We start from the raw sequence: 26937 nt of genomic DNA on the forward strand, positions 1-26937 counted from the left end.
GGGGGGGCCGAGCAGGGGCCGGGGGGGGTGCAGAGCAGGGGCCGGGGGGGCTGAGGGGGGGCCGAGCAGGGGCCGGGGGGGCTGAGGGGGGGCCGAGCAGGGGCCGAGGGGGGTGCAGAGCAGGGGCCGGGGGGGCTGAGGGGGGGCCGAGCAGGGGCCGGGGGGGCTGAGGGGGGGCCGAGCAGGGGCCGGGGGGGCTGAGGGGGGGCCGAGCAGGGGCTGAGGGGGCGGCCGGGGGGAACCGAGCAGGGGCCAAGGGGGTACCGAGGGGGCACTGAGCAGGGGCCGGTGGGGACCGAGCAGGGGCCAGGGGGGCTGAGGGGGTGCCGAGCAGGGGCCTAGGGGGTGCCGGGGGGCAGGGGCTAGCCGAGGGGCACTGAGCAGGGGCCGGGGGGTGCTGAGCAGGGGCCGAGGTGGGGGGGCCAGGGGGTGCTGAGCAGGGGCCGAGCGGGAGTGCATGCCTGGAGCTACGGGGTACAGCGGGCAGGTGAGGGCCCCATCCCCGACTGCCCTCAGCTGGGGCCAGGCAGGGGGACTCAGGGTCAACAGTGACCTTCACCCAGGGGCTGGGGTCCCGAAAGGGAGGACCAAGACCCTCTGGCAACGGAGTTGCACGAGGAACGGCCTGGGGAGGAGTGGGGGAGGCAGTCTGACGGGGAGGCCGGCTCACTTGAGCTCGGGGAGGAAGGGCGGGGAGGCAGTCTGACGGGGGAGGCCGGCTCACTTGAGCTTGGGGAGGAGTGGGGGAGGCAGTCTGACGGGGGAGGCCGGCCTCACTTGAGCTTGGGGAGGAAGGTCAGGGAGGCAGTCTGACGGGGGAGGCCGGCTCACTTGAGCTTGGGGAGGAAGGTCGGGGAGGCAGTCTGACGGGGGAGGCCGGCTCACTTGAGCTTGGGGAGGAGTGGGGGAGGCAGTCTGACAGGGGAGGTCAGCTCACTTGAGCTCAGGGAGGAAGGTCAGGGAGGCAGTCTGATGGGGGAGGCCGGCCTCACTTGACTTGGAGGCAAGGGTGGGGAGACAGTCTGACAGGGGAGGCCGGCTCACTTGAGCTTGGGGAGGAAGGTCGGGGAGGCAGTCTGACAGGGGAGGCCGGCTCACTTGAGCTTGGGGAGGAAGGTCGGGGAGGCAGTCTGACGGGGGAGGCCGGCTCACTTGAGCTTGGGGAGGAAGGTCGGGGAGGCAGTCTGACGGGGGAGGCCGGCTCACTTGAGCTTGGGGAGGAAGGTCGGGGAGGCAGTCTGACGGGGGAGGCCGGCTCACTTGAGCTTGGGGAGGAAGGTCAGGGAGGCAGTCTGACGGGGGAGGCCGGCTCACTTGAGCTTGGGGAGGAAGGTCGGGGAGGCAGTCTGACGGGGGAGGCCGGCTCACTTGAGCTTGGGGAGGAAGGTCGGGGAGGCAGTCTGACGGGGGAGGCCGGCTCACTTGAGCTTGGGGAGGAAGGTCGGGGAGGCAGTCTGACGGGGGAGGCCGGCTCACTTGAGCTTGGGCTTCGGGGTGCTGAGGATGCTCTCGGTCTCCTCCATCTCTGGGCCGCTGTCGCTGGGGTTGTACATCTCCAGGCTGTCGTAGAGCTCGTCCAAGTCCTCCTCCACCTCTCGGATCTGCTCCCTGGACACGTGCTCCAGCCCAAAGCCCACCTGCAGAGGGAAGGGTCTCCGGATTTGGAGTTCTTCCTGCTAGCCGCAGCAGCAGACCAGAGTCCTTTCTCCTGGGCAGACGCCAGCTGGGCCCCGTGAAACGCCCCTAGAGGCTGAGTCCTGGCGTCACCCGGGAGGGGTGTGGCCTCCTCGCGCTCCCTGCAGCTGGCCCTCGCAGCCCCCACTCCTTTCAGCTCCACAGAGGCACCTGCTGGGTAAAAAGCCCAATGCCCCCGGGCCTCCCCGAGACAGGTCCAGGAGAGGCCAGGGCCAGCGCCACGGAGACAAAGCCTCTCCCAGCAACTCCACCTTCTCCCCTCCTCAGCCGCTGAGGGCCTGAGTAAGCTGCCAGCCTCCGGGAGCCCCAGACAGTGCTGTCCCATCAGCGCCGGTCCCTGGCAACTGCACCACGGACGCCCCCTGGGATCCAAGAGAAGCAAACCGCACCACACCTGCGTTGTGACTGGCGTCCCGCCCCCGCGTCTGGTGTCAATACCTGTGCGACCCCCCCCCCCGCCCAGTACTGCAAACTCCTGAGCACCATGTACACAGCCCAGCCGTCTGCCCGCCCAGGAGCCCACGCCCTTCCTCAGCCACCCTCTCCCCGGGGCCTCTCCCAGGAGTGGGCACCAGGAAAGGAGACCACGGCCAGCTCCATCATTCTGGACAGCACACAGCCTCCTAAGGACGCACAGCGGGGCAGGCAACTGTGCTGCGGGGATCCCGCCTCCCAGGGCAACACAGGGACGGGAACAGAACCCAGGGACTTCTACTCACCCTCAGTCTCGGGGGCAAGGGGCCGTACCTCATCAGAAACTTTAAACCGCTTCAGGAGGGCCACGAACTTCTGCTTGATGTTGGGTTGCTACGGGACAAACGGCACAGCGGTTCTCAAGCAGCGTCGACTAGCGGGCAGCCCGAGTCGGCCAACACAGACCCTGAGTCCACTCTTGTAAGGAGAGAGGACACTGGGAGCTCTCCCCTCCAGCACCCAGAACCTGTCACCAGGGGCTGGCACTGTGCCGCAGAAGGTGGAGTCTCTGCCTGTGATGCCGCCATCCCATATGGGTGCCGGTTCAAGACCCGGCTGCTCCAATTCTCATCCAGCTCCCTGCTAATGCACCTGGGAAAGAAGTGGAGGATGGCCCAGTCCCTGGACCCATGCACTCATGTGGGAGACCAGGATGAAGCTCCTGGCTTCTGGCTTTGGCCTGGCCCAGCCCTGGCCACTGCAGCCATTTGGGCAGGGAAACAGCCAACTGAAAATCTGTCTGTCTGTCTCTCCTCCTCTCTCTGTAACTCTGCCTTTCAAATAAATAAAAAATAGTTTTTTAAAGGAGGAGCATCAGTCAGGGACAGCTGCTGGGGACGGGGGCTGCTGCAGCCACGGGGCAGTCAAGCAGTGGATGAGAGCGCTCTCAGCCCCTCCCCCCACCAGGAGTCACTCTGCTTTTCAAATAAATAGAAAAACCTGAATGGCGCTACTCTGACACTGGGCCTTTTTCTCTGGGATCTCCTGTCTTGATAAATTCCGTCCAGATCTATCTGGCAAAGTTCTATCTTTAAAAACCTCGGGCAAGGGGGTGGGCACCCTAGTGTAGTGGGCTGCACAGCCACGTGGGACGCCCCATCCCGTGGGAGTCTGGTTTGAGGCCCAGCTCCTGACTCAGCTCCCTGCCGATGAGCTTGGGAGGCAGCAGATGGCAGCTCAAGGACGTGCGTCCCCGTCGCCCACGTGGGAAACCTGGCGGAGCTCCTGGCTCCTGGCTCGGCCTGGCTGTTGCAGCCACCTGGGGAGTGAACCAATGAATGGACAATCTCTTCATTGTCTCTTTCTCCCTTTCTCTCTGCCAAATAAATATTTATTTATTCAAATAAATAAATACACAACTAAATCATAAAAAAAAAAACAAGTGAACAAAAAACCCTCAGGGCAAGTTTAAAATTTTTTTCCCTATTTTATTTATTTGAAAGGCAGAATGACAAAGAGATCTTCCACCTTTGGTTCACTCAGCAAATGGCTGTGACGGTCAAGGCTGGCCAGGCCAAAGCCAGGAGCCTGGACTTCCAGCAGATTCGCCGGGGGGGGGGGGGGGGGGGCAGGGACCACACTTGTGCCGTCACCCACCGCCTTCCCAGCACATTAGCAGGAAGCTGGACCGGAAGTGGGGCAGAGGGAACCTGAACCGGCGCCCGTATGGGATGCCGATGCCACAGGCGGTGGCTTAACCCACTGCACCACGGTGCCAGCCCCAGGGCGGGTGCTTGGAATGCCCCACCCCTCTCAGGGCCCGGTGCTGGCTCTGCCCCGACTCCGGTTTCCAGTTAACGCAGACCTTGGGAGGTAGCAGGCGATGGCTCAAGTACTTGGGTCCCCGTCACCCACAAGGGAGATCTGGACTGAGTTCCTGGCTCCTGCCTTCAGACAGGTCCAGCTCCTGCTGGCGTGGGCATTAGGGGAGGGAACAGCTGATGAGAGCTCTCACTGTCCCTGTCTCCCGGCCTCTCCTGTACGAAGCTGGCCTGGTGGTCCAGGCCCCGGGAGGCCACTTCCTCCTTCCTGCTGTCTGCCTCCCGCACACACTCTGCCCGTGCCCCTCCACCCCTGCCCTTTGCTACAGCCACGTGCTGAGATGTGTCTGTCACCGGATACTGGGCTCCTGAGGCAAGGACCAGCCTCACCTCCTGGCACAAGGCTTAGCCTGTGGCCATGAGCACTTCTCCCCTGAATAGCGGACTTGCCATCTGGGCATGGAACAACTAACTTGCCAGTCGCACTGACGGGCCTTCGAGGGCCCGCGGGCAGGGCAGAGGCTCGAGGTCCGTGACCAAGACGGCATGGCACCGTGAGAACAGCAAGGAGAGCAGTGTGTCAGGAACAAAGTGTTCCCGGGGGTGAGGGACGAACACGCGTGTTAGGAGGAGGTAGACACGGAAGTGTGGAAACACAGCTGCCGCGTCCCTGCAGCCTGTATGAAAAAGCCCCGGGAAGCGGATGCTAGCAGGGCGCAGGGCGCGGGCTGCCTGTCGGGAGGGGAGGGGACCCGCGGAGCTCCAGGGGCACCCCGGGAAGGAATCAGGGCTTCTCTGTGGTCACAGGGCAGGAAAAGGAAAGTGTCAGCGGGAAGAGCGGGCGGCGAGAGGGGGCTCCAGCCGCCGTCCATGTGCAGGTCGAGGGGGAGGTGCAGCTGCAGGCCCTGTGGCCTTGCCGGAGCTCTCTGGAGCCAATCGAGGGTGGACACTGGGCAGGAGGCAACAGCTCTCACGGCCCCTGCTCGCTGACTGAGGGGCCATCAGGGCCTGGTCTTGAGATTCCGCCGCAGTCCAGCGACACCGTGGGCTGGGAGGCGAGAGCGGCCTTGCTTCACAGTGGGGCACCGTGGGCAGGTTGGCCCACGCCTCACCCCGAGGGGACGGGCTGCTCCGCCTGCACCCACAGCGCTGGGAGGAAGCAGACCGCGAACCTCCCTTCTCAGAGGCTCCAGCACATCCGGCCTCCCCACCCATTAGCACAGGGACGCCAGGCTCAGTTAAGGTTCACTCAGGAATCCGGGTCTTGGGGCCGGCCCCGTGGTGCAGTGGGTAAAGCTGCTGCCTACGGTGTCAGCATCCCACACGGGTGCCGGTTTGAGTCCTGGCTGCTCCTCTTCTGATCCAGCTCTGCTGTGGCCTGGGACAGCAGGTGAAGGATATCCCAAGTGCTTGGGCCCCTGCACCCGTGTGGGAGACCCGGAAGAAGCTCCTGGCTTTGGCTGGCCCAGCTCCAGCTGTCGGCCATTTAGGGAGTGAACCAGCAGATGGAAGACCTCTCTCTCTCTCTGCCTCTCAAATAAGTAACTAAAACTTAAACCAGTGACTCACGGAAGCCTCACGCCAGAGGGTGCTCCAGAGGCACCTGTCCGCGAGGCTTGGGACCACCGAGGCAGAAGCAGGAGCTCTGCTGATGGCAACCGGACCCCATCGAGCCCAGGGCCAGCGAGTTCCCGAGAGTTGGCTCGTTACTCCTGGGCGAGTTCAACAAGCGACCACGACGTGCGGCGCTCCCGGACGGACCGGCTTCCTCGGTCACGGACAGCGGGATTCAGGGCGGCGCCTGAGGCACACAGGTGTCTGAGCCGCTGCTCTCTCCTTGGGGACGTGCCACCTGCTCCCAACTCTAAAACGAGGGCTCCCCGCCTTTCCTCTACCCTGCAACCACCTGTCAGTGACAGCCGGTCCCCACCAGGGTGACTCGGAATGGGGCGCACGGGGTGTGGCGGGGACGGCCACGCGTGGATGGTGAGAGCGGAGACGCGGGCCCCATCCTAACCCGAGCTGAAGACAGCGGGCGAGCCACCCCCGAGCCTCGGCAGCTCACCCGCGTGATGGCCGAGGCCGAGGTCAGCTTCCTCCGGGCCTTCTTCACTTTCCGCAGGTCCTCATCTTCGTAGAACAGGTCCTGATGGGCAGGGGGTGGGATGAGGCGGGGGAGCCCAGGAGCGTCCCCGACGCCACGCGAGGGCTGCGGGAGTCACCTGCCCGTGCAGGGGGTCATCGCTGCCTTCCTGCTCGGAGGAGAAGCTCTCTTCCTCTTCCTCGGAGTAGTTGTCGATGTCCGGGGAGCGGTCTGGGGGAGACAGCTCGGTGAGCCCCGCCGGGCGGCGCCTGACGGGCTGCACCAGGGCTCTCCCTGCTGGCGCGCTGCAGGGGCTCTGCGCCTCGCCCGGCCTTCCCCGGGTGGATGGAGGTGGGGAAGGGCCCCCCGGCCCAGGGACTCTGCACACACTAGGCCCGTCTCACCCGACAGCTTGGACTTGATCCCCTCGTGGTCGATGGGCTGGCTGGACAGCGAGTAGATCTTTATTTCCGCCACGGGCACGGAGACGTCCTTCACGTTGCTGTGCAGGCCCAGGGCCAGGGCGCCCTCGTGTGGGTGCTGCATCACCTAGGGTCAAAGGGCAGGGGCCGCAGCCCCAGGGCTGCTGTTGTCAGCCCAGGAAAGCATGTGCAGCACCACGACGCCCACTCTAGGTTTTGCCCGCGGCTCCCAGCTTGTAAGTCCTCCCGCACGGTGGGTCAGGCGAACTCTTCCCCAAGGTGGCAGACAGAAGCTGTCATGCCCCCCGGGTTTCTGTGCGGAGCTCGCCTTGCCGGCTTCCCCGGCCGGTCCACTCGCATGGATCGCGCCCGCATGTCCGGCTGCATCTCAGCATGGCTATCCCTGCTTCAGCCATGCTTACGCTAGAAGACTCCACAAAACCTCAACGGGGCCAGCGGTAAGTCACCGCCTGTGACCCGGGCACCCACATGGGAGCGCTGGTTCAGGCCCTATCCACTCCCTGCTGACGCACCCGGGAGGCAGGCCTCAGTGCCTGGGCTCTGCAGCCCATGTGGGAGACGGGGAGGGAGTTGCTGGCTGCACAGCCTGGCCCAGCTCCACTGCCCCAGCCATTTAGGGGTGAACCAGCAGATGGAAGCTAGTTCTCTCCTCCTCCATCATTTCGCCTTTACAATAAATGAAGACATATATAAATAACCAACGCCAAAAGGGCAGAATCAGAGAGCTTTCGGACAGAGAACACGGGGGCTCCGACATGGAGGCGCCTGGAGACAGGGTGCCCTCCCCACGTGTCTCCTCATCTGCAGCCTCTGTGGTCTCTCTGGTAACAGCTGGTGGGCCCTCGAAAGTGCTCCTCTGAATTCTGTGACCACTCTAGCAGGTTAACTAACAGCCAGGCGCAGGTCAGACGGTCTGGGGCCTGCGGCCGGCACCTGAAGCCCAGGCGGCCGAGCCTCAACCGAGGGCTGTGAGGCCCCCTCCAGGCGGTCAGTGTCTGTCAGGACTAAACGGAGTCTGGGGACACCCAGCAGGTGTCCGCTGCTCACTGGTGGGGAGGAACCCCACGCCATCAGAGGTCCCGGAAGTCTCCGTGTTGGCCGCTGAAGCCAATGACGATGGCAATCCCAGTACACGTTTTCTCCCGCTCCAGATCCACGCCTCTGCCCTCCCAGTGCCTTTTTTTTGTTTTTTTTTTTTTTTTTTTTTTTTTTTTGTTTTGTTTTGTTTTGTTTTTGACAGGCAGAGTTAGACAGTGAGAGAGAGAGAGACAGAGAAAGGTCTTCCTTTTGCCGTTGGTTCACACTCCAATGGCCGCCGCGGCCAGCGTGCTGCGGCCGGCGCTTCGCGCTGATCCGAAGCCAGGAGCCAGGTACTTCTCCTGGTCTCCCATGGGGTGCAGGGCCCAAGCACTTGGGCCATCCTCCACTGCACTCCCTGGCCACAGCAGAGAGCTGGCCTGGAAGAGGGGCAACCGGGACAGAATCCGGGGCCCCGACTGGGACTAGAACCCGGTGTGCCGGCGCCGCAAGGCGGAGGATTAGCCTAGTGAGCCGCGGCACCAGCGCCTTGTTTGTTTTTTCAAAAAGTTTAGTTTAACTTATTTGAGAGGTAGAGTTACAGACAGAGAGAGGGAGAGACAGAGAGAGAGGTCTTCCATCTGCTGGTTCATTCCCCAGATGGCCACAATGGCTGGAGCTGGGCTGATCTGAAGCCAGGAGCTTCCTTTGGGTCTCCCATGTGGGGGCAGGGGCCCAAACACTCACTGCCCTCCCAGGCCATGGCAGGGAGCTGGAGTGGAAGAGGAGCAGCCAGGGCTTGAACCGGTGCCCATATGGGATGCCGGCACTGCAGGTGGCGGCTTTACCTGCCACGCCACAGCGCCAACCCCCTCCCGTTGCGCCTGTGCTCAGCCAGCCACCCAGAAAATGACTGCCGACCTCTAGCTCCGGTCCTTCCCAGAGACCCAGGTTCCCAGCCTGGGAGAGGCCGGGTCTGCGGCCAGGGTCACCTGTCTCGCAATGAGAAACAGCCACGCACACGGGAGAAGGGCGGGGCCTGACAGCCGGGAACCTGCATTCCCTCTGCCCTGATGCAAATCCAAGGGGACAGAAGGGCAGGGTGGGACTCACACGTTCTCTTGTGGCCGCAAAATATTTCCCGTTTAACGCACTCAAGGACACAGACGCCTGGACACCTGTTGGATGGCTTCTCCCATCATCCCCTTCACGAGGGAGGAGAGGATCCGCCTGGCTGGAGAACGGGTGAGCAAATACCCGACCCGATCCGTAGGTGAACTGGCCTACAGAGAGGCTAGGGGAGGAGCCAGGGTGAGAACCGGGGATCAAGGTGTGCTGGGGCTACAGAGCCGAGGGCGCCCGCGCACCCCCACGGCCTGGGCCCAGAGCCGAGGGCGCCCGCACACCCCCGCGGCCTGGGCCCAGAGCCGAGGGCACCCGCGCACCCCCGCGGCCTCGGCCCAGAGCCGAGGGCGCCCGCGCACCCCCACGGCCTGGGCCCACACGGCCTCGGTTCAGAGCCGAGGGCGCGGTGCCTGCGGGGGCGACTGCGCGCCTCTACGTCCTACTACAGCTGTGGGCAGGAAGCTCGCACACCCCCGCGTCCTGCTCCTCACACCGTCCCGGCTCTGCCCGCTGAGGGAGCAGAGCGGGAAGTGGGCACTCCGAGGTTCTGGGGCCCACACCACGCTCCACTAGAGCGAGCCAGGGCTCCTCTGCCTGCTCATTCCAAGGCTGGCTCACAAAGCACACATGCGCCTGGAATGTTCTGTTCCAGGAAGCAGGAAAGTGTGTAAAGAACCAAAAAGGACCCAGAGGCCGGCTTAGTGGCTTCCGGCGGCCACATCTGAGACAATTTAAATATCAAAATTAAAAAAAGATGGCAGTAATTAAGCCAGCTAAGACACCACGTGCCATCTCAGAGTGCCCAGGTTCAATCCGGCTCTGGTTCCAAATCCTAGTTCCCTGTACTGCAAACCCTGGGAGCAAGCAGGACAGGAGCAGACGGTGGGGCACCGGGCACCTGCCACCCCGGGGTGTGGGGGGTCTGCACGGAGTCCCAGCTCCGGGTTCTGGCCCCGGCCACTGCAGGCCTCTGGTGCGTGAACCCGCAGACGAGACGGCTGTTTCTCGAGTACTGACTAAACTCAGCTGAGGAACAGCGGAATCCACCGGTCCACAGCCGATGCCCATAAACGAGCCAGGCAGTAAACGGGGAAAGGGAACGCTCCATCTCAACAGAAAACCAAGAACGGGGCGGAGCTGTGGCGCACAGATTGAGCCGCTGCCTGCAAGAGCGGCACCCAGTGTGGGCGCTGGTTCAAGTCCCGGCTGCTCCACCTCCACTCCAGCTCCCTGCTGTGGCCTGGGAAAGCAGAGGAATAAGGCCCAAGTCCTTGGGCCCCTGCACCCATGTGGCAGACCTGGATGGAGTTCCAGTTTCCTGGCTTTGGCCTGGCCCAGCCCTGGCCTTTGTGGTCATGTGGGGAGTGAACCAGTGGATGAAAGATCCCTCTCTCTCTAACTCTGGCTTTCAAATACATAAATAAATAAATACTGAAAGAAGGAAAGAGGGGCCGGCGCTGTGGCACAGGCTAAGCCTCCACCTGCGGCACCGGTATCCCATGTGGGCACCAGTTTGGGTCCCGGCTGCTCTACTTCCCATCCAGCTCTTTGCTAATGGCCTGGGAAGGCAATGGAAGTGCTTGGGCCCCTGCACCTGCATGGCAGACCCAGAGGAAGCTCCTGGCTTCAGATCCACCCAGCCCTGGTCACTGTGGTGACCAGAAAGGAAACCAATGAGCAAATACAGCAGACTGGTGAGATGCAGAACTCACCGAGTGGCAAGCATCAGATAACAACCGAGTTAGGTAGAATCATCTACAGCTGCTGAGACTACTTGGGGAAAGGCGGGAAATGAGTCACTGAGTAACCTCACACCACCTCCCCATGAAGTACTTGTTCATTAATGGATGCGAAATGCTTATCACACAACAGGAAAACTCCGCAGCCACCATCTTGTGCGAGTGGTGAAAGTGAACGTCACGAAGAACCCGGCTTTCTACCAGGCCGCTCCAGGAGGAGCAGAGCAGGACCCCTGGCGTCACCCCACCAGGACGCACACGCTAAAGCTAATCTCGCGACGACGCCACACGAGCCCGGACTGAGCCACGCTCAATACGCTCCAGGAGGAGCAGAGCAGGACCCCTGGCGTCATCCCACCAGGACGCACACACTAAAGCTAATCTCGCGACGACGCCACATGAGCCCGGACTGAGCCACGCTCAATAAACTCTCCAGCCTGTGCACCTGAAATACACCAAGGTCACAGGGACAAGGAAATCTGGGGGCTGCGGCACACCGAAGGAGACCAGAGCAGGACGACAAAACGCAACTCAGAACGCTGGACCAGATCCCGGCCCGGAGGTCACCGAGAGGGGCCGGCACTGTGGTGCAGCAGGTTGAGCCATGGCCTGCAGCGCTGGCATCCCGTATGGGCATCAGTTCAAGTCCTGGCTCCTCCACTTTCAATCCAGCTCCCTGCTACTGCGCCTGAGAAAGCAGCGAAGATGACCCTAGTGCCTGAGCCCTTGCACTCGTGTGGGAGACCCAGAACAAGCTCCTGGCTCCTGGTGTCAGCCTGGCCCAGCCCTGGTCAGTGTGGCCATCTGGGGAGTGAACCAGTGGATGGAAGATCTCGTCTCTCCTTCTCTCTCTCTGCCTTTCAAATTAAACAAATAAATCTCTTAAAAACAAACAAACAAAAAAAGGTAACAAGGTAGCCGAGACACGGGGACGCGGCACAGACGGAGGAGCGCCGTCGGTGTCAGTGTGCTGACCTTCGTGGGGGCACAGGGTAGGCCGGGAGTGTTCTCGTGTTTAGGAAGCCGACATGGTGCAGTATTTACGTGTAAGGGGGCCGCATGCCGGCAACTCGCTCTCAATTGGCTCAGCAAAGAGCATAACGTGTGCCCAAGCGCACACACAGCGAGAACTGCAAGGCACGTGCGGCGACACGCCGAGCGCACGGCGGGGGCGAACCTGGGGCTGGAAATTCCTAACAGGGTCCCAACTGCTCTTCTCTCAGTCTGAAGTTGTCTTTTAGAAAGTTAGACAGGGGTGGGTGTTTGGGAATGAACCAGTGGAGGAGAGGTCTTTCCCTCAAAAACAAAAACCCCCAAATAAAAAGTTAAAGAAAAAATGTGGGGGCTGGCGCTGTGGAGCAGTGGGTTAACGCTCTGGCCTGCAGTGCCAGCCTCGCATGTGGGCACCAGTTCTAGTCCCAGCTGCTCCATTTCTGATCTGGCTCTCTGCTGAGGCCTGGGAAAGCAGTGGAGGAAGGCCCACATCCTTGGTCCCCTGCACCCGTGTTGGAGACCTTGAGGAAGCTCCTGGCTCCTGGCTTCAGATCGGCGCAGCTCTGGCCATTGCAGCCAATTGGGGAGTGAACCAGCGGATGGAAGACCCCTCTCTGTCTGTCTCTCTCTCTCTCTCTGTCTCTCTCTCTCTCTCTGTGTAACTCTGACTCTCAAATAAATAAATAAATCTTTAAAAAAAAATAAAAAAGAAAAAACGTGAGGAACAGGTACTTGATAGAAAGAGGCATTTCTGAATTTCTGACCAATGAGTTTACAGAATAAAGTTTAACAGAATCGCCTGCGCTGGGAGCCCCGGCTGGCCCACGTCGCCCTCGGCTCCGCATGCAGGGCTGGCACGCGGGGACTGTCCTGCTCACCTCCGCCATGTTGATGAGCCCCACAGCCAAGGTCTTGTAGCCCAGGATGGTCCGGTTCTTGTAGCGCTTCCTTCTTTGCAACATGATCTGTAGCTTGTTGGCGTCTCGCTTCAGGAAGTGAGGGTACTGTTGAGCACAAGACACGGCCAAGGGTGGTGACTCGGCAGGCAGGGCCTTGCTGGGCTCTGGTCCCGGCTCGGGACACACAGTCGTCCCCCGCCCCAGCTTCCCTGAGAAAGGGGAGGTCGGGTGTGGCAGAGTCGTGGGTGAGACGCCGCCGGAGGGGCTTCCGCTAAGCCCCGGGTCCACGGGTGTTCAGAAACTACGGCTTTGCCGTGTGATCCCAGGTATTTCGATTTGGGTTGCCGGGATTAGGATGAGATACATCAGAGGAGGGAGGAGGGAGGAGGGAGGAGGGAGGAGGAGGAGGAGGGTGAAGGGAGAGAAGGAAGGGGATGATCACATGGGTGGGGTACACACTGAGGACCCGGAAGGAGGGGACAGAGCCGAGCGTGGCAGGACGAGGGGCCCCGGCAGGTGGTCTCAGCCAGGAAAGGGGGAGGGGGCAGCTGGCTCCCCGGCAGCCCGGGAGGTCTCGGTGCCCCTCGGGGGCAGCGGGGGCGCTGCTCGGGGACCTTCCCTCGTCTCGCCCTCGGGGGAGCACGCTCTCCAGGCTGCAGGACTGTCTGGGACCACGTTCCTACCTGGAGGGAGAAGGCGAGCTGCAGCTCTGTTTCCACCAGGCCACTGGCTGGCAGGATGATCTCGTTGGAGCGAAGAATCCTTTTTGAACCCTGAAACCAAGAAAACAAATAACATCTGTCAAGGCCGTGTCCCCAGGAGTCAGGCCACAGGAAGACGCGCTGTGACCGTCCACGCACGTCCTCGTCTCAGCCGCACTCCGCTCAAGGTCAGAGGCGTGATTTTCCGAGCGGTACGCAGCAGGTTCTCCCCAGGGGGCGGTGCTCAGAGACGCTTGGGACCACGTCTGAGGTCGCCCAGGCCCCCACCGCAGCCTGCCCTTCTCCCCTCTGACGGACCCTCCGCTCGGGCCGCCCCTCACGCCTCCCCTCTGCTGCTGCTGCGCACGGCTCACGGGCCTGCTTCAGGTCTCAGCTTAGGGAACATCTTCTCCCTTCAGCTCCTCCCCTTCCAACCTGGCCTGGGTTAGATGCCCTAGCGCTGTTAACGCATCTCACTAGGACACAGAGCTGTCTTGTTCAACACGAGTTCCAGAAAATCACAGCCGGTACATAAATGACGCTCAAACATTTGTCTAAGAAGAAAAAAATCACAGCTCTAAAATTAGTAGCAACAATAAAAAAAAAATTTTTACAACATTCAAGGTGGGTAAGGATGTGGTGGCAAGATTTGCACTCGTTCCCCGCTGACGGCGAAGTGAGAGCAACCGTTCCGGAAAGCAGCCAGGGAGCAAAGCACTATCTACACTCGCACAGGACGGCCCGAGAGAGTGAACTCCAAGGAAATCACGTTAAAAAATGCATTTGTTTATTTAGTTCACTCCCCAAATGCCCCTAACAGCCAGAGCTGGGCCAGGTTGGGGCCAGGGGCCTGGAACCCCAGCCAGGTCTCCCACGTGGGTGGCAGGGACTCGACTCCCTGAGCTGCCCCCTGCTGCTTCCCGGGATGCGTTAGCAGGAAGCTGGATTTGGGAAGGAGCCAGAACTTGAAAACAGGCTCTCCAATCCCTATTCATAATAACAACATGTTCTCGAGGGGCTGATCTCATCTTCTCCTTCTGCAAGAACTGCACAGTTGTCCAGCCAGTGTTTCTGCTGCAATGGTTCTCTTGGGGGCCGGTGCTGTGGTGTAGTAAGTTAAGCATCTGCCTGGGTGCTGGCATCCCACATGGGTGCCGGTTTGAGTCCCAGTTGCTCCACTTTCTTTCTTTCCTTTTAAATATTTATTTATTTGAAAGGCAGACTTATAGAGAGGCAGAGAGAGAGAGAGACAGAGAGACAGAGACAGGGACAGAGAGAGAGAGAAAGAGGCCTTCCATTCGCTGGTTCACACCCCACATGGCTGTAATGACCAGAGCTACGCCAATCTGAAGCCAGGAGCCAAGAGCTTCTTCCAGATCTCCCACATGGGTGCAGGGGCCCAAGGACATGGGCCATCTTCTACTGCTTTCCCAGGCCACAGCAGAGAGCTGGGTCGGAATTAGAGTAACAGGGACTAGAAACGAAGCCCACATGGGATGCCAGCACTGCAGGTGGTGGCTTTACCCACTACGCCAGAGCCGGCCCCTGCTCCACTTTCTATCCAGCTCGCTGCTGATGGCCTGGCAAAGCAGTAGAAGATGGTCCATGTGCTTGGTCCCTGCACCTGCGTGGGAGACCTGGAAGAAGCTCCTGGCTCCTGGCTTCAGATCGGCCCAGCTCCAGCCATTGTGGTCATCTGGGGAGTGAATCAGCGGATAGAAAATCTCTGTCTCTCCCTCTCTCTGTAACTGCGTCTCAAGTACATAAATATTTTTTTAAAATATTTTTTAAAAAAATATTTATGTACTTATTTATTTATTTATTTGAAAGGCAGAGTGACGGTGAGAAAGAGGGGGTGGGGAGAGAAGGGGTGGGAGGGAGAGTGAAGGAAAATCTTTCACTTGCTCGTTCACTCCCCAAATGGTTGAAGCAGCTAGGGCTGGGTCAGGCTGAAGCCAGCAGCTAAGAACTCTACCCAGGTCTCTCACGTGGGTGGCAGGGCACCAAGTGCTTGGGCCCTCTTTGCTGTTTTCCCAGGCACATCAGCAGGAAGCTGGACCAGAAGTGGAGCAGCTGGAACTGAACCAGCACTCTGATCAAGGACGGCGGCATGACAAATGTAGCTTAACTGTGCCGCAGTAACTCCAGGTCTCCCACGTACTTGAGCCATCACTTGCTGCCCCTAGGGCGCACAACTGCAGGAAGCTGGATTGGAAGTGGAGGAGTGGCAACGTGAATCAGGCACTCTGATATGGGATGTGAGTGTCCCAAGTGACCAAATGCCTGTCCCAGTTGGCATTATTAAACTCAGAAAATAAGTGATAGACTGTTTTCTACAGAAGAAATCACAATATAATAGCAGTCAATAAATTTATCTCAAAATAATTAAGGTGAGCCAAATTATTCTTAAACTATAAGAAGAGATCAGTAGGAGGCCTGAGCAAAAGCCACTTTTAAATTTTATTTTATTTTTTAAAGATTTATTTATTTGAAAGTCAGAGTTAAACAGAGAAGGAGAGGTAGAGAGCTGGTGAGGCAGAGAGAGAGAGACAGAGAGGGAGGGAGAGAGGTCTTCCATCCGCTGGTTCACTCCCCAATTGGCCACAACGGCCAGAGCTGTGCTGATTGAAAGCCAGGAGCCAAGAGCTTCTTCCAGGTCCCCAAAAGCCACTTTTTTTTTTTTGGACAGGCAGCGTGGACAGTGAGAGAGAGAGAGAGAAAGATCTTCCTTTGCCATTGGTTCACCCTCCAATGGCTGCTGCGGCCGGCGCACCGCGCTGATCTGAAGCCAGGAGCCAGGTGCTTCTCCTGGTCTCCCATGCAGGTACAGGGCCCAAAGACTTGGGCCATCCTCCACTGCACTCCCGGGCCACAGCAGAGAGCTGGCCTGGAAGAGGGGCAACCGGGACAGAATCCGGCGCCCCGACCGGGACTAGAACCCAGTGTGCCAGTGTTGCAGGCGGAGGATTAGCCTAGTGAGCCGCGGCGCCGGCCCCAAAAGCTACTTTTTTAAATTGAGGTTCCGTTTAGCTAACAGTGCAGCACCTCAACCCTAGGCGCACAGACTGATGAACTGGTACATATACACACCTGCGTGACCCACCCCTGGATAAAGTCAGGATCCCCTCAAGTGCTCCAGACAGTGCAGCGAGGGTCTTCCCACTCAGCCCACACCGTCTCACACAGCGCGCACTGCTCTCTGCTGGGCCTCTTCGCCCAACAGGACTGCCGGAGGCGCACAGCCTGCTGCCTGCGGTACCAGCTCACCCTGCTTCGGCTGAGCGGAAAGCCCCACCCTGGCTCATCCATTCTTCCGTGGCTGCAGGTTCACACGGGGGTCCTTCCCAGATCTTGGGTATTGCGGCTAACGCTGCTATCCTGCGCGGGCATTCGCTCTATGCTGGGTAAACCCCTCGGGTCGAGCTGCTGGGTCTTGGGTGGTGCACTTCTCTGAGACGAATCCCACAGTTCAGGGGGCATGTGTGAATCTCCACTTAAGCGGTGCCCGATGGAATTTCTTTGTCCATTAAAACAACAGGGCTATCTGTCTTGAGTTGCAGGTTTTTTCCATTTTCTAGAAGTCATTGGTCAGATAGACACACTGTACATATTTTCTTACTAATTATTTGCCTAGTGGTGGCCCTTGATGATGTAGGCTAATTTTCATCAAGTCCGTTTTATTATTTTTTCTTTTATGGCTATGCTTTCTGGCTCCTAAGAAACCCTCACCTATTCCAAGGCTGGGACATTTTTCTGCTTCACTTTCCTACAGAAGTTTTGTAACTTTAGTTTTTACATTTAGGTTTCTTCTCCACCTCTAACTTTCATTTTGTTTAATGCAGGCGAGAAAATTTCCTGGCTACAGCATTTGAGAATGCTTCTAGTTAGAGTAACATCTCACTGCACCGACCAGAACCGCAGGAGACGCCCGCGACTGCTGGGCCTTCAGAAGCTCTGGCCCCAGTGTGGTCAGGCTGTTGCCTTGGGGAATCTCCAGAAAAATGGGCACAGAAAATGCAGCCAAAGGAGGACAGCGGTTTTCAACCAGGCGTGATTCTGCCTCACGGTGGATACGTGGTAACACCCGAGGCACTTCTGGTTGTCACTGGGTAGCAGGGTCCTGGCATCTGCAGCGTGGGCCGGGGGTGCTGCTGGCCACTCTGCAGCGCACAGGGCGGCTCCCTAAAGGGAACCATGTGGCCACAGGCCCAACAGCAGCTGGGCCAGGAGCCCAGTCCTCCCTGGAGACGCGGCCTTGGGGGCCGCCCTCTCACGTGCCCGCTTTTCTCCCACAAGCCACAAACCACGGGGCTTGGCGGGCAGGTGGTCTCCCGGCTCTGGAACATTCTCCCTCCTACTTCCCACTCGGAGTTGACGTCATCGGCTCAGCTCCCCGTTCCTGTGGCTGCTGTTCCGTAATCGCCAGTCACCCCCGCTCACGCCTAGATTTTAGCTCCTGAGTGACTCACTGCTCCCCCAGTGCTCCCCTACTTGTAAATCCCCGTGATTTCAGTAACGCTCTTCCTAACGGCCTGGCTCACCCCCAGGTCCTAGCTGGGCCTTGCGCGTTACATCCAGTACCCGGTCTCGATCTCGTGCCTCCCACTCCCACTCCCGCTCGCCAACAGCCATCCTTCCAGCCCCAGCAGCCGCACTCCGCGGCCCTCCCCTCTTCTCACGTCCCCGTGCCCTGGTGTGGGTCCCCCTCCTCCCTGCCCTGCCCGCGTGGTCCTTAGGACGCGCCCTTGCACACTCCCGGCCTCCACCGCCCTGCGCTGCTCCACCTCCGGCACGCTCACTTGGTGAATCACGGCCCTGTTTCAGTCCAAGGGCAGCAGTGGAACAGGCCTGCAGAGAAACGCGCAGTCAGGCTAGCCGTCTGACCTGGCGTTGATGACCCCAATCTTAAGTGGGCTGCAGGCCGGCGCCGCAGCTTAGTAGGCTAATCCTCCGCTTTGCGGCGCCGGCACACCGGGTTCTAGTCCCGGTCGGGGCGCTGGATTCTGTCCCGGTTGCCCCTCTTCCAGACCAGCTCTCTGCTATGGCCTGGGAGTGCAGTGGAGGATGGCCCAAGTACTTGGGCCCTGCACCCCATGGGAGACCTGGCTCCTGCCATCGGATCAGTGCGGTGCGCCGGCCGCGGCACACCAGCCGCGGCAGCCATTGGAGGGTGAACCAACGGCAAAAGAAAGACCTTTCTCTCTCTCACTGTCCACTCTGCCTGTCAAAATAAAAATAAATAAATAAAAAGTGGGCTGCAGCATGGCCCGGTAGCCGCTGTACCCCCAAGTCCCTTCACTTCCCACTCTCCTTGCGGACGATGACTACACTGCTCCCTCAAGTCCCCAGCACCTTATATCCCCCACTCCAAGCGGATGACCCCGATCCCTCCTCCTGAGGGGAGGCAGCCGCCTCCCACACACGCTGCCGCTGGACCTGCGCACACCCCACTCCCTCCTGCTTTCCCGCACACGCCTCCGCTGCCAGCCAGAGTCACGGGCCCAGGGCCCCCAGCTCTTCTCACTCGCCTGCCACCTCTCCTCCCTTACATCATTAACTCCCCTCGCCTTCCGAACCGTCTCTTTCCTCGTCCCACAGGCCCTGCCAGCTCCCCCACAGGCTGCCCCTCCACAGCACAGCCTCCGGAGCCGTCTATTTTTGCTCTCAAGTCCTCTCACGTCTCCTCGCAGATGCAGCCGAGCACCCTTCCCGTCTCCAGCAGCCTCCGTCCGTGGATCCCGGGACCAGCCTCGTCCTTGTGGCTTCTGAAGAAACCAGTCAGGGGCAGCCGTGGAGAGGCTGTGTGGGCGCCCACACCCGCTGCCAGAGTGCCCGGCTCGGAGGCCCAGCTTTGAGTCCTGGCTCAAGCCAGGGGCCCAGAACGCAATCCAGACGGAGTCTCCCACGCTGCGGCAGGCACCCAAGCACTACAGCCATCACCTGCTGCCTCCAGAAGCTGGGACCGACTCAGGTTCCCTGGGTAGAATGCGGGTGTCTAACCGCTAGGCCGAACGCCCACACCTCTCCCTGGCTCCTGACTGAGCTGCCCGCGAGGTGCTCCCAGAACCGCTGTCCTCTGGTGTCCTCTCACCATGCAGGCAGGAGGGCCTGGGCTCTCACCTCCAGCACCGGTTAACTGACTCCTTCCTCCGACTTAGACTTATCGCAGCCAGAGAACCTTCTCACTCTCTGTCCACAACCTTCCATTCCCACAGAATGAAAGCCACAGGCCGTGTAATAATCCAGCCCCCAACCCCCACCCCCTCCTCCCAGCCTCAATGCTTGCCCCTCTTCCTCCCGAGTCTGCCAGAGCCATGCCTGCCCTGGGGCCCCGGGGCCCTGCCCCCCCAACCCCCCACTGGCTGCTTCCCCTGCCTGGAGGTTCTTCTCCCAGACCACACCTGGCTCACTCCCTCACTTCCCTCCCCTCGCAGTCTCTCTCAATGAGCTCGGCCCTGAGCCCTCCCCTCGCAGTCTCTCTCAATGAGCTCGGCCCTGAGTCCTGAGCCCCGCCGGTCATCTGCTGACTTCCTCCACCCCAGCACTCTCTATCCCCCTTTAACGACGTTACTTTATTGGAAAGGCAGAGCTACAGAGAGCCAGGGAGAGACAGACTGAGATCTTCCATCTGTTGGGCCGGGCCAGGCTGGAGCCAGGAGTCTGCAACTCCACCCTGGTCTCCCACACGGGCGGAGAGGTCCAAGCACTTGGGTCGTCATCTTCCTCCGCTTTCCCATGTACATTAGCAGGGAGCTGGATTGGAAGTGGAGCTGCTGGGACTTGAACCTGTGCCCATCTGGGAAGTGCACATCGCAGGAGGCAGCTGAACCCACTGCACCACAGCATCAGCCCCGCACCAGCCCCTTTATCTTACGCCTTTCCCCACAGGACACATCACCTCCCACTGTCCGAAATCTCTCCATCCAAATATGCGCCGTGAGTGTCTGTACACATTTCTATCCCAAGTGGAGAGGACTCTGCATGTGCGAGGCAGCAGGACGCGGGTGCAGGCATCAGAGGCCTGGCCCGTGCCCAGCCCGGCGCAGGCATCGTCTTTACCCCTTCCTGAGATGCAGGTTTCACGCATCCTAGCGTTTGTTTCTTCCCGGTGCCTGGGACCCTGCCACTTGCATCCAATCTAAAAATTACCTTTAGTATCGTCTCATGTCCTTTGTTTATATTACAGAATCTCTCTGTATTTGCAGCACAGAGGCAAAACAATCTATCTAATATTATCACTACAGAACACAAAGGTAGCACCACTGAGTGTATTAGTTACTTTTTTAAATTAATTTTCGCTTTCCTTGAAAGGCAGAAAGGCTGGAGAAGGGGGAGGGAAGGAGAAGAGGAGGGACAAGGGAGATCAGTCTTCTATCTACTGGCTCAGTCCTCAAACGCCTGCAACAGCGAGACTGGGCCAAGCCAAAGCCAGGAGCCTGGAACCCAATCCAGGTCTCCCACGTGGGTGGCAGGGATCAAGTACTTGAGCCATCACCTGCCGGCCTGGAAGCAGGCCCTCTGACACAGGATGCGGCATCCCAAGCGGTGCCTCAGCTGATGGGCCAAAACTCACCCCGAGGTTCCTGGTGTTTCAAACGCTTCTTTTTAAAGTTAAACGCCTTCGGTGCTCTGTCCTGCAGAAACCTAGCAGCGCTGCAGTGACGGCTGAGGACCTGCCCGAGCTCTCCCGGGTGTCTGAAAATGTGTTTTCCCCATTTAAATACGGGAATCCCAGCTTCTGCCATCAGCGTATTTTCAAGAATGCATCCCAGCATTTTCTTTTCTTTTGCTTGTCTCTTTCCTTCTGCTACGACGACTTCTAACGTTTTGATCTGAGGACCTTCCACATTCTCAAAAACTGCGAAGGATCCCGAACAGGCTTTGCTTCTCCAGGTGTAGCTACTGCTACTCATCACGTTAGGAATTAAGACAGATACTTGAAAATATCATCAACTCACTCACAGTAACGGGGGCCCCACGGGGCCGGCCTTGCAGCACAGCAGGACGGCGGCCGCTCTGAGGCTGGCACCGCACCCCAGTGCCGGCTCCCGTCCCGGCTGCTCTGCTTCCAGCCCAGCTCCCTGCCAACGCACCCTGCAAAGCAGCAGATGACGGACGTCCTCGGGCCCTGCCACCCGGGCCGGAGGTCAGGATGGAGTTCCTGGTTCCTGGCTTCAGCCGGGTCCAGCCTGGATGTTGTGGCTGTCGGGAGTGAACCAGTGGATGCAAGTCCTCTCTCTTTAAAAAAAAAATCTTAACCCCCAAAATGACAAACTGATTACATGTTTACATATGCACATCTTTGATGAAAGATGTTTTCTAAAACAAAACAACTTAGTGAGAAAACAGCAGTGTTTTTTTTTTTTTTTTTTTTAAAGAACAGCTGTACCAGGACAGACTCCAACCACCACACAGTTGGCTCCAAGCAGGCAGCTACATGGCTTTTGTTACATTCGGGTTGTGCCGCCGTCAGCAGCTGCTGTCAGCACCTTCTTTAGCTGTCACCTCCCACGTGTCCGCCCCGGCCCCTGCCCTCGGACCCACGACCCTACCTCCCGCCTTCAGGGACCTGCCCGCTGCGGGCAGCTCACGAAAATCCTAGGAAGGTGTTTGGTGACTGACTTCTTTCACTTGGCACAAGGTTTTCAGGGTTCATCTTTGTGGACGGATGCATGCATTTTTTTAAATTGTCAAATGATAGTCTGCCCTCTGGATAACCTTCATTCGTCACTCATGGGCTGTCCCGAGTTGTTCTCTTTGGCTGTGGCGAGCCCTGCTGCTGTGAACATCTACGGGCTAGGTTCTGTGTTCTCACTTCTCTCGGCTACACAGCCAGCAGTAAGATCTGAGGTCCAAAGGGCTGCCCCATTTCACAGTTCCATCAGCAGTGTGTGAGGGAGATGTATGGCTTAATCAGACAGCTGGAATCTACCTGTTTCTGTATGTAATTTGTCCCAAAATACTGTTTTGGTTGAGTATATGTAAAAAAAATCCGGTCTCAGGGAGGTATGTCACTGGAAAGGAGAGAATCTGACAGCGTCTTCAGATAATCATGGAAATTCCGGGATGATGCACCACAACGCCGCAAGTGTTAGTTCCTTACAGGTTGGCTTCACAGACCTCTAACCATGTCAGAGAGGCTTTACATTTACACTCTCACGCATCCAAGTCCGATCAGTTAACAGGAAGACAGAGTGGAGCACCCTGAAGTCTGAAGGCATGCGGCCATCTGGTTAACGGTGCCACACCCAGGCGGACATCTTCGTTTTCATGAATGAGTCATCGAAGACGTTATCAGAGGGAAGACGGCCAGGGACAAACAAGAACTCTTTGTACTATTCCTGCATCTTTTCTGTATTTTAAAAATTATTTCAAAATACAAGTGAAAAGCAAAATTCAATCTACTGGCCCACTTTACTCGTTGACTGATCTCTTACCCAGCATAATCCTGAAATCTCAGGCGCTGGTTAGCTCCACAAATACGGCAGAGGTGCATCTTCCATTAGTCAACCTAACAAGCTAGAAACATTAACATCGCCTCTGATCTGCTCGGAAAAGCCACGAAGAACCGGGAAGCTGCTAAACGCACAGCGCAGAGACAAGTTTCCCCCAGTTTCCACTTGAAGGCTCAGCTTTTGCTCATCCTGGGCAGCAAACGCTCGCTGTCTTCCTTGAAGGCGCGGCACAGGGACGGCACCTGCAGGGGCGAAGCCTCTGCCTGCAGCGTCCGCACCCCAGGGAGTGCCACCTGGGGTGGCATTTCGAATCCAGCTCCCCGCGGGTGCGCCTGGGAAGGCCGCAGGCAGGTGCCCGAGGGCCTGGGCCGCTGCCACCACGTGGGAGACCTGCATGGAGTTCTAGGCACCTGGCTTCAGCCTGACCCAGTCCAAGCCTGTGCAGTCCTTTGTGGAGTGAGCCAGGGAATTGACGATTCTCTCTCTCTTTCCCTCTCTCTGTAACTTTGCTTTCAAATAAATACATATTTTTTAAGAGACAGAATCAGGTTGTTCATTTTCCAGAGTTCAGCTTCCGACCACAGGAAATCAGTTCGCAGAGCATCCAAAGCACTTCCGGGAGCGGCGGCTGCGCCAGAGGATGGGCACCGGCGCCGGCACCCCCCCGCGACAAAGCCCGTGCCCTGTGGAGCTGGAATGCTCGTGCACACGACCACCTCCTCACACAGAGCTGCAGAGACGGGCACCGTCTTCACTGCTCTCTCCAGCACATTCTGCAGCCACACTGCTTTTCTCCCCTTCAGCAGGTCGTGGTCACAGCTGCAGCCGGCTGCTTGGGCACGTCTGGGCGAAGGCGGCACAGAATGAGCACTGTTGCCTTCAGAGCAAACAGCCACCGGGAGAGGATGTCAGCGATGCCCCGGGGGTTTCACCCCGACAGCAGACGCATCGCAGGGCCTCGAGGCCGTGGACCGCATCCTGCGCTGATGCTGCTTACGGCAGGCCTGTAGTAGACGCCCGGAAGGTAACTACCAGACGACCGAGCAGGTGAACCTGACTCTTTTTCTTTTTCTTTTTTTTTTTTTTGACAGGCAGAGTGGACAGTGAGAGAGAGAGACAGAGAGAAAGGTCTTCCTTTTGCCGTTGGTTCACCCTCCAATGGCCGCTGCGGTTGGCGCGCTGCGGTTGGCGCGCTGCGGTCGGCGCACCGCGCTGATCCGATGGCAGGAGCCAGGTGCTTCTCCTGGTCTCCCATGGGGTGCAGGGCCCAAGCACCTGGGCCATCCTCCACTGCACTCCCGGGCCACAGCAGAGAGCTGGCCTGGAAGAGGTGCAACCGGGACAGAATCCGGCGCCCCAACCGGGACTAGAACCCGGTGTGCCAGCGCTGCAAGGCGGAGGATTAGCCCAGTGAGCCGTGGCGCCGGCTCAACTTTTTCTTTTTTTTTAGAAGATAATTTACAAACTCTTTTAAGATTTTATTTATTTGAGAGGTAGAGTTACAGACAGAGAAAAAGGTCTTCTATCTGTTGGGTCACTCCCCAAATGGCTGCAGCTGGGCCAATCTGAAGTCAGGAGCTTCCTCTGGGTCTCCCAGGCGGCTGCAGGGTCCTAAGCACTTGCGCCAACTTCTACTGTACATTAGCAGGGAGCTGGATCGGAAGTGGAGCAGCCGGGACTTGAACCAGCGCCCATGTGGGATGCTGGCACTGCAGGCAGAGGCTTAGCCCACTATACCACAGCACCAGCCCCAAATGTGATTATTTTCCTAATTACTTCCAGATGCTCAGAAGTAATGAAAAAAAATCTAGGATAATTGTGTTTGGTATAATTTTAGAAAGTGTTAAATACTTCATCAGAAAATAAAAGAAATTATTCAATTGGGTAAACACGTTTAACTGTAGGGGTGGCTCACTAGTAGCGAATTTTGAAAACCACTCAACAGTGTGTGCAGGGGACAGCGACAGCCTTCCGCGCAGGGAACGGCCTGAGAACGGGGGCACCGCCTGTGGCCTAGAAATGGGGGCAGCGTCGGGAAAGGAGGGCACGGCACGGAGAGCTGCACCTCACGGCACTGCCCCACGGCGGCCGCGGACACTTCACAGATTTGGGAGCCATCATGCACACAGATGAGGAGGGAACTGGAACACGAGATGGGACATACAGGGATTCACAGGGGTCATTGAAACGCTGCACGTTTGAGGACTGAAGTCACGAAGTGCTCACCCCGGGACGAGACCAGAGGACCCAGTGTGTGATCTGCACACCGTGAGTGCTGGAGGCGGACTGTAATGAAGCCAGCGTTAAGGCAACAGACTGTTCTGTAATAAGTGAGCCGGCTCCAGCGCTGTGGCACAGCGGGTACAGCAGCTGCCTGTGGCATCGGCATCCCATGTGGGCACAGGTTCGAGACCTGGCTGCTCCAATCAGCTCTGCACTAATGTGCCTGGGAAAGCAGCAGAGGATGGCCAAGTGCTTGGGACCCTGCACCCATGTGGGAGACCTGGAGGAGGCTCCTGGCTCCAGATAGGCCCAGCCTCAGCCATTGCGGCCATTTGGGGAGTGAACTGGCAGATGGAAGAACTGTCTCTCCCTCTCTCTCTGCCTTTCAAATAAATAAAATAAATCTTAAAAAAAAAAAATAAGTGAGCCAGCTAATAAAATACTCTGCTTAGGAGGGAGTTATCCTACAGCTTGCTATTTTCTTTTTTTTTTTTTAAAGATTTATTTATTTATTTGAAAGTCAGAGTTACACAGAGAGAAGAGGAGAGGGAGAGGCAGAGACAGAGAGAGAGACAGAGAGAGAGAGAGAGGTCTTCCATCCGATGGTTCACTCTCCAGATGGTCGCAAGGGCTGGAGCTGCGCCGATCCGAAGCCAGGAGCTTCTTCTGGGTCTCACACGCAGGTGCAGGGGCTCAAGGACTTGGGCCATCTTCTACTGCTTTCCCAGGCCACAGCAGAGCTGGATTGGAAGTGGAGCAGCCGGGACTAGAACTGGCGCCCATACCGGATGCTGGTGCTCAGGCCAGGGCATTAGGATCGGCGCAGCTCTGGCCGTTGCGGCCACCTGGGGAGTGAACCAGCAGATGGAAGACCTCTCTCTCTCTCTCTACGGAACTCTGTCTTTCAAATAAATAAAATAAATCTTTAAAAATAAATAAATAAATGCTCCAACCTCAGGCTGAAGAAAGTGACCACTGTTTACTGACGCCAATGCATTTCAGAATCGCAATAAGGGTCAGGGAGTCTAGTAGGAAGGCGCTAACCAGTTAAGGACAGACGGGTAGTAGGGTCTGAGTTAACAGAAACCACCCACTTGCCCACTTCTGCCACTCGGTAACTGGCTGGCAACTGAACGCTTCCGTCTGAGGCTGCTTCCCCCACCTCCTTCCCTGACTCAGGAATACTCAGAGTACACGGTCGGGAAGCGTGCTGCATCGGCCAAGAGGCCGCAGCGTAAGGAACTAGGTGAGGGACTGCTCAGAGGACGACTGCCCCGGTGCTCTGCAGATTGCCAAGTCCGAAGTCCTAGGCTGTAAGCATTCTCCACACGGAGGAAAGCTCCCGAGACCGCCCACCCAGGCATCGCCCACCCAGGCATCGCCCACCCACACCGCGTCCTGCTGAGCAGCTGCAAGACGCTCCAGCACCTGCGTCCCTCGATCCTCAGCTAATCTCGATAGGCGGGCGGGGGCAATCAGGCGTACAGAAACGGGGTTTCCTTGGCTCTGCTTCGCTGCACCAGGCCCTGCCGCCCTGTGCGGGCAGGGACGTTTCTGTGGCCGTGCAGTGGCAGGTAAGCCCGCTCCCAGCCCTGGACACCTGGCGCCGGGCCCTGCCGCCCTGTGCGGGCAGAGATGATGCTGTGGCCGTGCAGTGGCGGGTGAGCCCGCTCCTGGCCCTGGACACCTGGCGCCGGGCCCTGCCGCCCTGTGCGGGCAGGGACGTTTCTGTGGCCGTGCAGTGGCGGGTGAGCCCGCTCCCGGCCCTGGACACCAACCCGCCCCGCGCACCTGCAGCTTCACAGCGATGACCACGGAGTTCAGGTCTTTGTCCATTTCTTTGAGCACCACAAGCTTCTTCAGCGTCAGGTTGAACAGCCTGGAGGGAGACAGAGGCTGTCAGACCTAAGGAACGCGGGGGCTCACGGCTCTCCAGCCTGGAGGGAGACACAGGCTGTCAGACCTAAGGGACGCGGGGGGCTCACGGCTCTCCAGCCTGGAGGGAGACAGAGGCTGTCAGACCTAAGGGACGCGGGGGCTCACGGGTCTCCAGCCTGGAGGGAGACAGAGGCTGTCAGACCTAAGGAACGCGGGGGCTCACGGGTCTCCAGCCTGGAGGGAGACAGAGGCTGTCAGACCTAAGGGACGCGGGGGCTCACGGCTCTCCAGCCTGGAGGGAGACAGAGGCTGTCAGACCTAAGGAACGCGGGGGCTCACGGGTCTCCAGCCTGGAGGGAGACAGAGGCTGTCAGACCTAAGGGACGCGGGGGCTCACGGCTCTCCAGCCTGGAGGGAGACAGAGGCTGTCAGACCTAAGGAACGCGGGGGGC

General features: G+C 58.8%; 1 protein-coding gene across 1 annotated transcript in view; it reads right to left on the bottom strand.

Moving 5' to 3' along the window:
* PACS1 (phosphofurin acidic cluster sorting protein 1) overlaps nucleotides 1–26937 on the bottom strand; it is a 159502-nt gene that overhangs the window by 21635 nt on the left and 110930 nt on the right. The window contains exons 2-9 of the mRNA XM_089319588.1: nucleotides 26399–26486; nucleotides 12912–13001; nucleotides 12208–12333; nucleotides 6417–6561; nucleotides 6152–6243; nucleotides 5995–6075; nucleotides 2443–2502; nucleotides 1477–1637 (exon numbers count right to left, since the gene is read on the bottom strand). Coding sequence (XP_089175714.1) covers nucleotides 1477–1637; nucleotides 2443–2502; nucleotides 5995–6075; nucleotides 6152–6243; nucleotides 6417–6561; nucleotides 12208–12333; nucleotides 12912–13001; nucleotides 26399–26486 — 843 coding nt within the window. The remainder of the gene's footprint in view (nucleotides 1–1476; nucleotides 1638–2442; nucleotides 2503–5994; nucleotides 6076–6151; nucleotides 6244–6416; nucleotides 6562–12207; nucleotides 12334–12911; nucleotides 13002–26398; nucleotides 26487–26937) is intronic.

This window comes from Oryctolagus cuniculus, chromosome 1, assembly GCF_051225735.1.
Source record: "Oryctolagus cuniculus isolate XC-2025 breed Fujian yellow rabbit chromosome 1, ASM5122573v1, whole genome shotgun sequence".
NCBI classification, from domain to species: Eukaryota; Metazoa; Chordata; class Mammalia; order Lagomorpha; family Leporidae; genus Oryctolagus; species Oryctolagus cuniculus.